The sequence below is a fragment of the Mytilus galloprovincialis genome, chromosome 12 (assembly GCF_965363235.1).
Source record: "Mytilus galloprovincialis chromosome 12, xbMytGall1.hap1.1, whole genome shotgun sequence".
NCBI classification, from domain to species: Eukaryota; Metazoa; Mollusca; class Bivalvia; order Mytilida; family Mytilidae; genus Mytilus; species Mytilus galloprovincialis.
The window spans coordinates 39,753,146-39,768,114 of NC_134849.1; the positions used below are offsets into that span (position 1 = coordinate 39,753,146).

The window sequence follows — 14,969 nt, forward strand, 5'->3', positions numbered from 1 at the left end:
AGGTAAGGAAAAATTCTAAAATAAATTCCTTTCTGTTACTATCTACTAAACTAGAATTGCACAATGTTCTCTGCTGTTATCAAAAGCAAAAAACCTATTTTTTAATTAAATATACTGTATATTATTTAGAAATTTATTTAATATGGTGGTGATAACTTATATTAAATAAAATGGTTGGCATATAGTAGATTAACTTTTCGATTCTTCAGTGAAATTGTCTTGAACATCCTTCCTGTTACTGATGATGGTTATGCTGTTACTTTTTATCAGGTAACATGACAGAACGTAACAGAAAGGAATTACGCGATAGTTTTTGTCCTTTTTATCACATTAAATGTAAGTGTATTTCCTGTGACATATAACTTTTAAAAAGATGATATAAAAACACACTTAATGCTGTGGTGCACACTTAAAAATATTCTCAGAAAGTGTAAGAAAAGGCTGTAACAGGATAGAACACCAATAAGTATTTTTCTATAAATTCTTACCTTGGATGGGCTTGAATTTTCAAACCTGGCCGCCTTTCCAACTATTTCTTTGTACTAATGCATTCAGGAAATGATGCTCTTCACAATACATAATGGGAAAATAACTCTTGGTCTTGTAAACGTTTCCACAGGTAAAAAAAACCCAGTGGTAACAGGAGGGAAATCACCCCTGGGGACAAATTTTTTTTCTCTTAAAATTTGCAAAATTTTATTACATGCTATAGTTATAATATAAAAAGACAAATTAGGGGCAAGTTTTATTATATAATATATCATATATGTGAGAATCGCACGCCTGTTTAATTAATTTGGATATTATTTGAATGATTTAGTTTTCAAAAAAACACAGGGGACAACATGATTTTAGGGGGGGGGGTTGAACATTTAAATTACAATATTTTATTGGAAGAAATATAAGAATGAGTGTTTAATTGGCAGGCCATGGTGCATTATATAATTTAGTTTATACTGAAACTTAAAATTTTCAAAAAAGATGGTTGAATAAAAAAATAATTGCTGGTGAAGTGCGGGACATGGAAATTAGACTTTTTCAGATATTGTCTCATATATATTATAACCACTTAATTAAAAGTTTCCCGAAGTCACCATAACTTCTCTTGCTTTAAGCTCTAGATCCACCTCTGATGCAATATTATTTTGAATTTTACAAATATAATTTTAAATTGTCAGCCCCCCCCCTTTTTTCAGCCGTTTGCAGTACTTCTCATTTCTATATGAAGCTAACACAGTACTCAGATTACAACTAATTCAATTCATTCTAAATATTACAAAAGTTTTGTAAAAGAACATTAGTGTCGATGAAACTTATTTTTTTTAATACTCGACACTATATATATCTATCAACGATCATATTGTTTGAAAAGGGGGCCGTTCTCATTTCTATATGAAGCTATAACACAGTCTACTCAGACTACAACTAATTCAATTAATTCTAAATATTACAAAAGTTTTGTAAAAGAATATTAGTGTCGATGAAACTTATTTTTTTTGATACTCGACACTATATATATATCTCTCAACGATCATATTGTTTGAAAAGGGGGGCAACTATAAAAGTCTTTATTGAAATGTTTAAATCTAAAACGCATTTATAAATTTCAGTTGTATTTTAAACAATTAAAAAAAATCCCCAATTTTGAAATAGTATTAAGCCGTGTTTTATTCCGTTTACCCAAAATCGATCAAATAATTCCATTGTAGACTGGGCTAAACTGGAATTCGCTTGTTGCATACTATTACCGTAGTGATGGAAAAAAGTAAACTGTTTTCCATCATGAATATGCATATTGTGGGCGGAACCATTGGAATTTCAACCAATTGAAACTTCAATTGGGGAAACCAGTCAGTCGGTGAAAACGTGCTATATAATAAATATACACAAAAATGCAATCGATCGTCAAATATGTGAACTTTTAGTGTGTGCTACATCAGGAAACAATTCTTTTTAAAAATGTCAATTGGATTTATAGGTGCTGGCCGAATGGCCCAAGCCATGGCAAGGGGATTTATTTCAACGGGTATGTAACGTGTTATTTTATAACCCAAGCGCCGGCATTTAAAGGGGAACAAACCAGTTATTTTTAATAATCAGCTGATTGAGATGTTGATGATGCAATGTTTCTTTGTGTCTGGGATTATTTCTGGAAAATAATTTGATCTGATAATATAATATTGAGTAAAATTACCAAATAAATTTCCATTACAAACAAGGGTTCTTTCATTTGCTTCTTTTAAACATTAAAAAAATGTATATTCCCATGTCTAACATGTCTAACATGTCTAACAGAGGGAATGATAATACATGTATACATACATGTCAGAGGAAATAGATAAGACATATACTTATGTTGATTCACAAAGGTTATTGATCTACTTTTGAAGTGCTAATATTATTGATCTTTTATACAGCATAACACAAGTACAATGAGTTAATTATTTAAATTACATGTGTAATATTTCCTACTGAGATTACAAATAAATTCACTGAATCTGAAATTTTTAAGGGGTTTATAGAATAGAGAATAATTTTACAATACATGTACTACAAATAAATGAAGAAAAAAGAAAGAATGTGAACATGGTGAAAAATAGGTCAAATGATAAAGAATAGAAAATAAGGGGTTCTATAATATTATATGGTTGGTTGGTTGGAGCCCTTTCTTGACAATACATTTGATCACATTTGAATGGGGACTTATGGTTGGTATGTACCCCCTTTATCCTAGATTTTGAACCCCTGCTTTTAAAAATAACAGAATCCTCCCCTGAAATGCACATTTTCTGCTTATAATGGCAGAAACCTGCAATGTTGGATGCACCAATTGCAGGGGCGGATCCAGCTTTAAAAAAGGGGGAGGTATAAAATAGGGGGGTTTCCCAACCCAGGTTTAAAAGGGGGTTAGTGGTTCCAACTAAATGTCCCCATTCAAATGCATTGATCATAAAAAAAGGGGATCAACCCAGGGGATCAACCCAAGGAACCCGGGCCGAAGCCTCCCCCTTTTGGATACACCTCTGAATTTATGTTCTACATTTATAATGCACATGTATTAAGTTTATTGCCTTAGTCTAAGTGATTGAAAATACAATCTATTGTTCATGTTAATTGAAAGTTAGTCAGTTAAATTCCACTCAGTTATGCCTTAACATGCTTAATGAACATGAATGACATGAATGATATGATGAACAGATTTATATTGTTAGATTTAACATGAAATTTAAAGGTCAACTGTCCTTAATAGTTATCCCACAAGGACGCGGTGTGTCAGTGTAAGATCATCCCGATGGCCGGAGGCCAGAGCGTGATCTAACACTGACACACCAAGTCCGAGTGGGATAACTATTTTACATCCCAGCCGTTTTAGATTAGACAAAAAACCATTTACAATTCATAAAATCTAGTTAAGAACGCCACACAACCATTATGATATATACTAAGTTATGATATATATAAAAATTAAGAAAGTACACAAAATCATTTTGACAATGAACCAATGGCTATCCATTAAAATTCTTTTCAGAAACAGATACATGTATCCCATTTTGACACTAAATATATATTGTTTATAATTTGATTGAAGAATACAAAAATCTTAACAAACTTCTTGTCTTCACTAATCAGATGATCAAAGTCTTCTAATCAATAATATACAGACTTTGTTTTCATTTCAATTATGTCTAATTAAGAAAGAGATTTACATTATTTTGCCCTAGGTTATATATTGTACTCCATTGGCAGTTTTATAACTTGTAAATGGGTGGTTATCCAAACAAAAGGATTAATTCAATATAATTATAAATTTTGATCTTTAAAATTAGCTGAACAAATTAATTATTTTACTTTTTTATATTTTTTTTCCATAGAAAACTTTTTTTACGAATAATTGATTGATGCAACGTGATGTCATCTCTCATTCATGTTGAAATTCAAAATGTCAAGATTTTTAGCTCACCTGGCCTAAAAGGCCAAGTGAGCTTTTCTCATCACTTGGCGTGCGGCGTCCATCGTCGTCCGTCGTCGTACGTCATCGTCCGTCGTCATCGTTAACTTTTACAAAAATCTTCTCCTCTGAAACTACTGGGCCAAATTAAACCAAACTTAGCCACAATCATCATTGGGGTATCTAATTTAAAAAATGTGTCCGGTGACCCGGCCAACCATCCAAGATGGCCACCATGGCTAAAAATAGAACATAGGGGTAAAATGCAGTTTTTGGCTTATAACTCAAAAACCAAAGCATTTAGAGCAAATCTGACATGGGTAGAATTGTTAAACAGGTCAAGATCTATCTGCCCTGAAACTTTCAGATGAATCGGATAACCCGTTGTTGGGTTGCTGCCCCTGAATTAGTAATTTTAAGGAAATTTTGCTGTTTTTGGTTATTATCTTGAATATTATTATAGATAGAGATAAACAGTAAACAGCAATAATGTTCAGCAAAGTAAGATTTACAAATAAGTCAACATGACTGAAATGGTCAGTTGACCCCTTTAGGAGTTATTGCCCTTTATAGTCAATTTTTAACCATTTTTCGTAAATCTTAGTAATATTTTACAAAAATCTTCTCCTCTGAAACTACTGGACCAAATTAATCCAAACTTGGCCACAATCATCTTTTGGGTTAGTAGTTTGAAAAATGTGTCTGGTGACCCGGCCATCAAACCAAGATGGCCACCATGGCTAAAAATAGAACATGGGGTAAAGTGCAGTTTTTGGCTTATAACTCAAAACCCAAAGTATTTAGAGCAAATCTGACACGGGATAAAATTGTTTATCAGTTCAAGATCTATCTGCCCTGAAATTTTCAGATGAATCGGACAACCCGTTGTTGGGTTGCTGGCCCTGAATTAGTAATTTTAAGGAAATTTTGCTCTTTTTGGTTATTATCTTGAATATTATTATAGATAGAGATAAACTATAAACAGCAATAATGTTCACCAAAGTAAGATTTACAAATAAGTCAACATGACTGAAATGGTCAGTTGACCCCTTTAGGAGTTATTGCCCTTTATAGTCAATTTTTAACCATTTTTCGTAAATCTTAGAAATCTTTTACAAAAATCTTCTTCTCTGAAACTACTTGGCCACAATCATCTTTTGGGTTAGTAGTTTGAAAAATGTGTCCGGTGACCCGGCCATCTAACCAAGATGGCCGCCATGGCTAAAAATAGAACATGGGGTAAAATGCAGTTTTTGGCTTATAACTCAAAACCCAAAGCATTTAGAGCAAATCTGACATGTGGTAAAATTGTTTATCAGGTCAACATTTATCTGCTCTGAAATTTTTAGATGAATCGGACAACCCGTTGTTGGGTTGCTGACCCTGAATTGTTAGTTTTAAGGAAATTTTGCTGTTTTTGGTCATTATCTTGAATATTATTATTGATAGAGATAAACTGTAAACAACAATAATGTTCAGCAAAGTAAGATTTACAAATAAGTCAACATGACCGAAATGATCAATTGACCCCCTTAGGAGTTATTGTTCTTTATAGTCAATTTTTAACAATTTTCATAAAATTTGTAAATTTTTACTAACATTTTCCACTGAAACTAATGAGCCAAGTTCATTATAGATAGAGATAATTTTAAGCAGCAAGAATGTTCAGTAAAGTAAGATGTACAAACACATCACCATCACCAAAACACAATTTTGTCATGAATCCATCTGCTTCCTTTAATATTCACAAAGACCAAGGTGAGCGACACAGGCTCTTTAGAGCCTCTAGTTTTAAATGTTTCTGATCCTCAGTAAGAGATTCCATCTACAAAACAACTGTCAACTTATATTTTGGAAACAATGCTTTAAATGCTGTATTAATAAATATACATTCATGACAGTTTTGACCCCAAAATGATAAAATACGGAGAAACAACTTAATGGTCTAATTGGTTTTAAATTATTATAAAGAACTGATTACCATGATAATAACTTATAAATTAATAAATAAATAAATCAATTAAAACGAAAAGATTGAAAAGTTAATGTTTTCATGTTTATATGACGCAATATCTCAATATTTGTACTTATAAAAAAATGGAATTATTTAACCTGGAACATGTGCAGAACAAATTACTTAGGAGGCTTATAGTTCATAAGATTAACTTAACAATAATTCTGTTAGGAAAATGATGCAATACAGAAAAGGGTAAATACATTTGTTTACTGTAAAAAAGGTTATTGATCTGACTTTGTTGTGGTGCTGTTATCATTTATAAAGACTATATATTACATTTTACAATGTCATGAATGTGATAAATGTGGTATAAATGTGAAATAATTTTTAGACAATGCTTCATTTTATCAAATTTTTGGCACCATTCAGGGATGGGAAGAGAAACATGTACCTTGTGTAGCCGTTAAGCCAAATTTAATTTATGGTTTGATTTCATCCTCCTTAACCTTCAAACAAAAAATAGAAGACAGGTTTGGGAGGGGGAGGGGGTTCATAACTGTAGTCCTAAATTTTTTTTGGCCATTCAATCCTAGTTTTTTAATACAGTACCAATTGCAAATTAAAAGTATTAATGGAGGCCAGAAAGTACTGATTATCTTAACTCTGCACGATCCAATCACTGTTTGAAAGGAAAAAAAACGTTAAAAATTGATGCTTTCTGTTTCTTCAATGTTATGTAATAGAACTTTTAATTTCCCTATTTAATATGTCATCTCAAACAACCTGTGTGAGAAAAAACAAAGGCCTAGGCATTTCTATAAATAATCTGCACTAAATTTGTATGGATTTGATATTGACTGGAATAAATTATGAATGAAATTTGTTTGAAAAATTGTGAAAAAACATCTACAGTAGAAAAATTACTATATGATGTGTAACATCTGGTACTTGTATAGAAAAGAAAAATAATTATATGTACAACTTTATAAACAGTTGCATCACCTTTATGCATAGTACTATATACATGTATACAGTAGGTGTAAAGAGTTCAAGAAACTGGAGTTTAACTTTAATTTAAACTATAAAGTCCAAGTGTGATACCCAGAGGTGGATTTAGGGTTGGAGGGGAGGTGGACCGTGGGAGTATAATCAAATATATAATCCACATGTTGAAAATTTTTGATTTATTTTGATAAATTTTAAGGTTTGTTTAAAGTTATTCTCACTTGGAATGTACATGATGTACAATGGAGGTAATGACAGACAACCTTTTGGATAATATTCTATAAAGTTCCTATTGAGTGGATTAAACAACGAGACATTATTACTTGTTTCTTACTTGTTCATTAAACATGAATTATCTCCCTTTTGTAAAAGAATTTGCATTGTAAGGGAAGTAATTTATTGTATCGAATGACTTTATACCAGCACAGGTTCACAAATTATTTTATGAATATGGGAATAGTATTGAAATAACATGTATAATGTCAATATATTAGGCCACATTTAAAAGAAAGTCTGTTTCCTCTCCCCCGGGTCTACCCTTTGTAAACAGACCAGGAAGGCAGGTTCTTTTTTTTTTTTTTTTTTAACTGGATGTGATTGTCATAGCATGGTCACATGAATGGTTTGACTTGTCCAGTCCAGGCCACTTATCAGTTGTTTGTGCTCAATTTGAGTGTATTTATTTAGATTATCAATCCTTCTGCTTTCAAGCACTTTCCAAAAATGGAAACAAATTATTTTCAGGAAAAAAATAATTTCAATTTTTTTGTGGAAAATAATTTTTTGACCAGGGGGCTTATTTTTGACCCGGTTGGGGGGAGGGGAAACAAACATATTTTTAATTTTGGCCTTATGCTCCAGGATGACTTGGAATTTTACTAAATTTGTAATGTTATCTGAGGTGAACTTTGTCCTCTAATTTAAAGACATCATCATGCAATTGTATACATGTATAGTCCAAAGTCTAAGGTCATAAGCATTTCACTTTTTGAATTTACCTCTTTATATCATGTACATAAGAACACGGTTTAAATACAAATTCAATACTGGGTAACTGCATGTTTAAAGACAAATAATAAGAATTTATACACAAAAATCATATCTATTTTGATAAAAGAGTAAAAAATGGGACCTCATTCAATTTTTGTATATATACATATATATTTAGACGAGTTGTATATATATAGATTCTACCACTGCATCGAGTGTAATACATGTACGATATTTATCCACTCTCGACTGTTAAATTTTCAAATTTAAAATGCAAGGCTTGCCCGAGCGTTTTAAATATTTAAAATTTAACTGTCGAGAGTGGATAAATATCGTATTACACGATCATTTGGTGGTAGAATCTGTTTCTCTAATGATTTTCTAACATTATGCAGGCAAACTTATTCCTTCTTTTCCAATGATCTGCAAAAAGATGTGTTCTTTCTATGTGACGTCATCAGGCACTTTTTTCATGCCGTCACAATAGGAATTTCAGAGGAAAGCAAGAAAATTCGACGTAATAATCTGATTTTAACCAATGAAGTACTGAGATAAAAAAAACCACACGTTGATTAATTTTTTTTATACAACAGGGGAGAAAGGGATAAAAAAAAAAAAAAATCCTAGTCAATTAAGATTTTGAGTCGAGTGCACCCACATGAACAATTACCTAGACCACTTGGCCACAGAGGCCTCCCACAGTAATAACATGTCTTAAAATTATTTCAAATCATAGCATACATAAAGACCTGTACACATTTATGATTTTACATTAAAATTGCATCAAAATAGTACCTCAGACTAGCATGACTAGATTTGACAATTATTAATTTGTATTTTTATCTGAAATAATAAGGGAATGACCAAAAGGTGGAACTTTTTTTATCTAAAACTAAACCTTTTGTAATGTTTCAAATTGTATTGATCTGATTGATCTGTGCTCTATCTTTGTAGGTGTTATAAAGGCACAGAACATTACAGCAAGTGATCCAGATCCAAGAATGCTTAGGTTTTTAAAGGTAAATAATTACGTTAGACAATGTTAGATGTATCATTTCATGATAATACTTTATTCTGATTGGCTACACTGCAATCTCACGTAATTCCTGAATCAAATTCATTACACAATCAAATTTATCATTGACACGACACAGGTCCCACAATAAAGTGCACAGGTAAATTAAATAAAAACTTGATAAAAATCGTGATTCATGATCCTAGCTAAAAAATGAAATTATATGTATTGAATGCTTCTTTTTGTAAATTCATAGGGTTGTAAAAGCGTTGACCGTACCGATATTTTAAGAATGAAACGATACAAAATGTATTTCGGTCAACACTTTCCTGACTTTTACACCCCATTGAAGTTACAAAAAGAAGCATTCATTTCTTAAATAAAATTGCAAGTACAACAGATTCCTCTGCAAATTAAAAACTGACCACTACAAAACTACCAATAGTGCTTTAAGTAGCATTTAACACCAATCAATCAATCAATCAATCCAAACAGTGAAACACCAGCTGTCTCTTGATGTGAAGATCAAATCTCTCACTTTTAAGGTTTAAAAAAATATAAAAGAAATACAACTTTTCTTAAACCCATGAAAAATGGTATCCATGAAAAAAACATGAATAATGAGTCCACAGTATTTGAATTATCCTGGTTAGTGGTATAATAACATTGGGAAAAAAATCATTGGTATAAATTAACCTTGCACACTATAGCAAAACTTAGGAAATTCTAGAGAGTGTTTCGTTATTGGAACCCCCTTGTTTTTCCTCGACTTTTGTTGTATATTGTTTCTTATTTATGTGAACGTTTTATGTAGTTCACGGGATTAGAACCCCCTTTTAAAAACAACTGGATCTGCGCCTTCCAAAAATTGTTATTTTTTGTTCACAGAATCTTGGTATCGCAACAACACTAGAGAATACAGAAGTTGTTGATAGAAGTAAAATGATAGTTGTAGCAGTCAAACCCTCCATTGTATCTAAAGTACTTAAAGAGGTCAAAGATCATGTGACTATGGACAAAATAATGGTTTCCATAGTAGCAGGAGTTCCCCTGTCTATATTAGAAGAGGTATGTCTAAATATTGAAAATTGAATTAATCTGGTCTGGTAAGATGACTTTACTGCAGGACAGGATGGGAATAAATATTCTACAACAAGAAACGTTGAAGTTTAAAAATGCATACAAAAGTGAAAATAAGCATGCATAAGAACTAATGAAAAGAAGAAACAATTATCGAAATATCCTTCTGCCATCCCCCTGCCCTCCTCAGAATATCAAATGGTCAGCTTAGACACAGTTTCATTTTTCGAATGGAAATGCACAACTATTTGAAAAGCAGGAAATTTGAAAGAAAGAGCAACAAATGGTTAATCAGTTGCTGATAAAAAAAATCAATCTGTGTTAGCATACCTGCCAACTTTTCAAAATGCCCATGGGGGTTTTGCGTGCAAGATGGCTGTCATAGTCCTAAAAAAACCTCCAAGGGGGCCTTTAAATACATTCTAATGTTATTTTTTGGCTTCTTCATACTTTTGTAAGTCTAATGTGATTGTAAAATTAATTGATTTGTTTAAAATTGTGGACAAAATTGCTCTTACAAAATTTCAATTTGGGAGCCTCCATGGGGGAAATCCCCTGCAAATAGTGACAGTTGGCAGGTATGTGTTAGCAAAATCTTCAGAATCTTATGCCTCTGGGTAGTATTTTTAAGAGCATACACTAAAACATTGTTACATATTATCTCAGAATATACACCATAATATTGTTTTATACTGTCAGACTTACAAATGCAAATTGAACTATTAACATCTGGAGGGGGAGGGGCTACATTAATACTTAATAGATAGGGGTGTCCCTGGGGTTTTGTTACCCCACCCTTTTCATATAATTTAGATTTTTAAAATGTATACCTTTTCATATATTGCGTAGTTAAAAATGGAACCTTTTCTCATATTGTTTGGGTGTCATGTGGACTGTGTATTGTGTAATGTAGTGCCAAAAGAGAAAAATGGTTGATAAATACAGCATGGAACACCAATAAAGATGACAGATGAAGAGGTTATGGGAACCATATTTCTGATAGTTTTCCTGACCTATTCACACATACTTTTAAGCTTGATAAAGTGACCTATTCCAGCAACACATTCTATCACCTTGTATAGAGGAAGTGGCCCTCCCCCATCCCCAAGAATAACATGTCAATATTTTTATTTTGGAGTACAAGCAATGAAATTATTTTAAGTTCTAAAATGTGATTTTGATTTCATAGCCAATATTATATTTTACTGAGTTTTTACATTTCATTTTATCTTTTGTATATAAAATTAATCAGTTACCTCAAAAGAGACCAATAGAATAATAACTTGGATGATTTTGATTTTTTAAAATTTTTCTTACAGAATCTACCTCCAGATACGAGAGTTGTTAGGGTGATGTCAAACATTCCTGTCACTGTACAAGCAGCAGCGTCTGTGATATCAATGGGTGCTGGTGCCCTGCCTGATGACAGTGAACTGGTACGGGAACTGCTGCAGTGTATAGGAATTTGTGAAGAAGGATCTGAGAATTTGTTAGACGCAGTGACAGGACTGAGCGGAAGTGGACCTGCATATGTGAGTATAAAATAGAAAAGACTATTTTCATAATACCAACTTTTGACTCTAGAATGTATAATTTTTAAACAGTTCACCTATTCTGTGGTAGGATATATTCTGGTTATTGGTCAAGTAAAAACTACTTTAAAAAGTAAAATCAAGCAAATACTTTTGAAAAAAAGCATGGTAAAATCTAAAGCATGGTAAAATCTACATTGTGGCAAAGTATAAGAAAACTCTATCTTAGGAAATACTAGCGATGATCGTAAGTTTTGCCTTAATGCTTATATGCACTTAGTGTTTACAAATTACAGAGGAATTATCTTTCATCAGTTGATTTAACATGGTACATGATCTCAGATTAAATAAACTTCTTTTTATTGTTCCTGCATGTATAAAAGTTCAATTTACATAATTAAAGTCTATAAACCTCTGAAAATCTTGCATTGTTATATCAATATATTTTTCATTTCAGGCTTTTACTGCAATAGAATCTCTAGCTGATGGTGGTGTGAAGATGGGGCTCCCAAGGGATTTAGCAATTAAATTAGCTGCTCAGACATTACTTGTGAGTCTGAATATACTGTAATGATATATGATAAAAAGAGACTATCCACCCACAACCAAAATGATCCCTGGAAAGCTCTTGGAAAATTTATTGGTGTCTCCTGTTAATACAGATGAGATATTAAAAAAGCCATATCAAATACACGTTATTATTGTATAGCAATATAATATTTCCCACAGAACGTAACCAAAAGTTAGCGTGCAATAAATTCTAATATTGCACTAGTGCAATAAATCTTCAAAATTCATGACGTCATCAACGACAAAATCTTAGTTTAAACCAATTTTTACTTTTAGATATTATATTGCTATACAATAAAAGAGTTATTGCATGAATATTGGGGAATATTGTCCCTCGCAAGCTCGTGCAATATAAAATTCTACTCGGGACAATATTCCCCAATATTCATGCAATAACCCTATATTATTTACATGTACTTCAAGTACAACTGATCTCTCAGAAGAAACATGACATAATACATATTTGGGGTTGCATAAAGCTTTTGACACTGTGACTGATATCGATTACATGATGTCATACAGCTCAACACAATGTGAAGCTTTTTTGCTTGTTCACTGCTCTCAATAGCCAACAAATTTCACGTTGTGACTTGCAGCCGATGGTTTATGATATCAATGTGTAGAAAACCTGATAATTATAGATTATTGTTGATCCTCTCAACAAGATTGATTTTCTCGCTTGAGCTGGACAGCGAAAGTGATAAAACCAATCGAGTTGAGATGACCAATGATAATCTGTTTATTGCTATTTTACCTATGACGTTGTTGTCAATTTCAATGTCAATTTTGTTAACAACGCCACATGGCCTCCTTAGTTTCTAGCGATAATTTTTCCATCTCAAGCGAGAAGCATGATATGAAAATTATCACAAAAAAAGATGCACAAAATTGCGATAATATGTAATTACCAATTGCTCGGAAGAAACTACCGAATGGTGTTACTATCTAAGTCCTTAATTTTATTGATATTCCAAAGGGAACTAATTTCTCACCCTGCAAACTGAGTACAAATAACCTGTGTACATAATCAAATGGATTTTTTTTTAAATGAGTGGTCAAAGTACTGGTTTTCCTGCTTATTATTAAAATAAGTAAAAAGTTGGATCTTTTTCCTGATGTGTCATAGTTGGAGATTTAAAAAAATAGTTTTTACTTTAGCAATGCTATCATCTTCCTCTCTGTTTATAGCTGATAGTTTAGAATTTCTATTCACCAAATTGTACACAGAAAATGTTCATCAAATCTCAATATAACATCTTTTTCATTAAATGTAGAGAGTCTTATAACTACAACACTTTAGGGACTGCTGCATAAATTTATTGATCGACATGTTTCGGTGCTTGAGGGCACCGTCATCAGGATAAAAACAATACATAAAATCATGTTGAAGTAAAAAATCGGGTTGTTAAAATTTAAACGTCACAATGTTACAATGATAATTAACGTTATTAATAGCAACGTACTGAAAGTGAAAGTGAAAGTTCATTGTAAGTATGTAAATAAACTATAAAAAGAAATTAAAATAAAATGTTTTTGTTGTGAAAATGTTTGTTAAAATTATTCTGCCAACATGTGTTTGTCCTCTTGCATCGTTGAAAGAATAATACAATAAGTTGTCAGGCTGTGTATATACTGTATAGGTTGTGTGTTCTGAATGTTCTGTTAACTTTCTTCCCCAAAATAGACGACATTTTATCAACAATTCCGTACCATTTTTCATTAGTTTGAATATATATGCATATATTTTTTAATTTTCAGGGATCTGCTAAAATGGTTTTAGAATCAGGTAAACATGTAGGTCAACTAAAGGATGAAGTCTGCTCACCAGGGGGCACCACAATAGCTGCAATGCATACTCTAGAAAGAGCTGGATTTAGAGCAAGTTTAATAAATGCTGTTGAAATAGGAACATTAAAAGCCATAGAACTTGGACAGCAAAAAAAGAAAGAGGCCATTGAACAGCAAAAATTAGAGGAAAGCTTAGAAGAGCTGGATTTAGAGCAAGATTAAATGAATTATGTTGAAAAGTAAACATTAAAAGCCAGAGAACTTTGAATCTCAAAAAAGGAAAAAGATCCTTGAGCAGAAATCTGATGATACACCAATATCATAAAATCCATCTTGGTATTCAAGTTTCTTTTCTGATATTTGTTCAAAATTGAAGAAATATTCTGAAGTATCCAGAAGAACTTTTGTAAGGAGGAACAAAAGACATTAAATGGTTGTTGTTTGTTTGTTTTAATCATGTTTGTTTATCATTTATTGTTTTGTACTTAGATCAGGCCATTAGTTTTCTTCATTGAATTGTTTGTAATTTGGGGGCCTTTTAAAGCTTATCCAGGGTATAGGTTTTGCTCATTGTTGAAGGCTGTATAGTGACCTATAGTTGTTACATTCTACACTATTTGGTCTCTAGTGGATAGTAAAACTGTCTCACCGACAATCACACCACATCTTCTTTATTTATATCAATTGACATGTTTTCAAAAATTTTCACAGACAAGTGGGTACTTTTTTTTTTAACAAAGCTAAAGTTTAATATATAAGAAATTCTTATTTAAGTATTTTGAGTGTATATAAAAAATGGGATTCCCAGTCTCTCACTAATATATACAGTATCCCAATTAAGTACAAATATTTCATGAATACTATAGGGTTATTGCATGAATATTGGGGAATATTGTCCCGAGTAGAATTTTATATTGCACGAGCTTACGAGTGCAATATATGTTCTACGAGGGACAATATTTCCCTATATTCATGCAATAACCCTTTTATTGTATAGCAATATAATATTTGAAAGTAAAAATTCAGGTTTATTATAAACTAAGATTTAAACATTGATGACATCATAAATTTTGAAGATTGAAT

General features: G+C 31.9%; 1 protein-coding gene across 1 annotated transcript; it reads left to right on the plus strand.

The window, feature by feature from the left end:
• Positions 1 to 1,870: 1,870 nt before the first annotated feature.
• On the plus strand, positions 1,871 to 14,154 carry LOC143053550 (pyrroline-5-carboxylate reductase 2-like). Its single transcript, XM_076226351.1, has 6 exons — positions 1,871 to 2,026; positions 8,856 to 8,920; positions 9,805 to 9,984; positions 11,316 to 11,528; positions 11,986 to 12,078; positions 13,857 to 14,154. Exons 1-6 carry the CDS (start codon positions 1,960 to 1,962, stop codon positions 14,106 to 14,108), a joined length of 870 nt encoding a protein of 289 aa, XP_076082466.1. The 5' UTR covers positions 1,871 to 1,959; the 3' UTR covers positions 14,109 to 14,154.
• Positions 14,155 to 14,969: the final 815 nt, after the last annotated feature.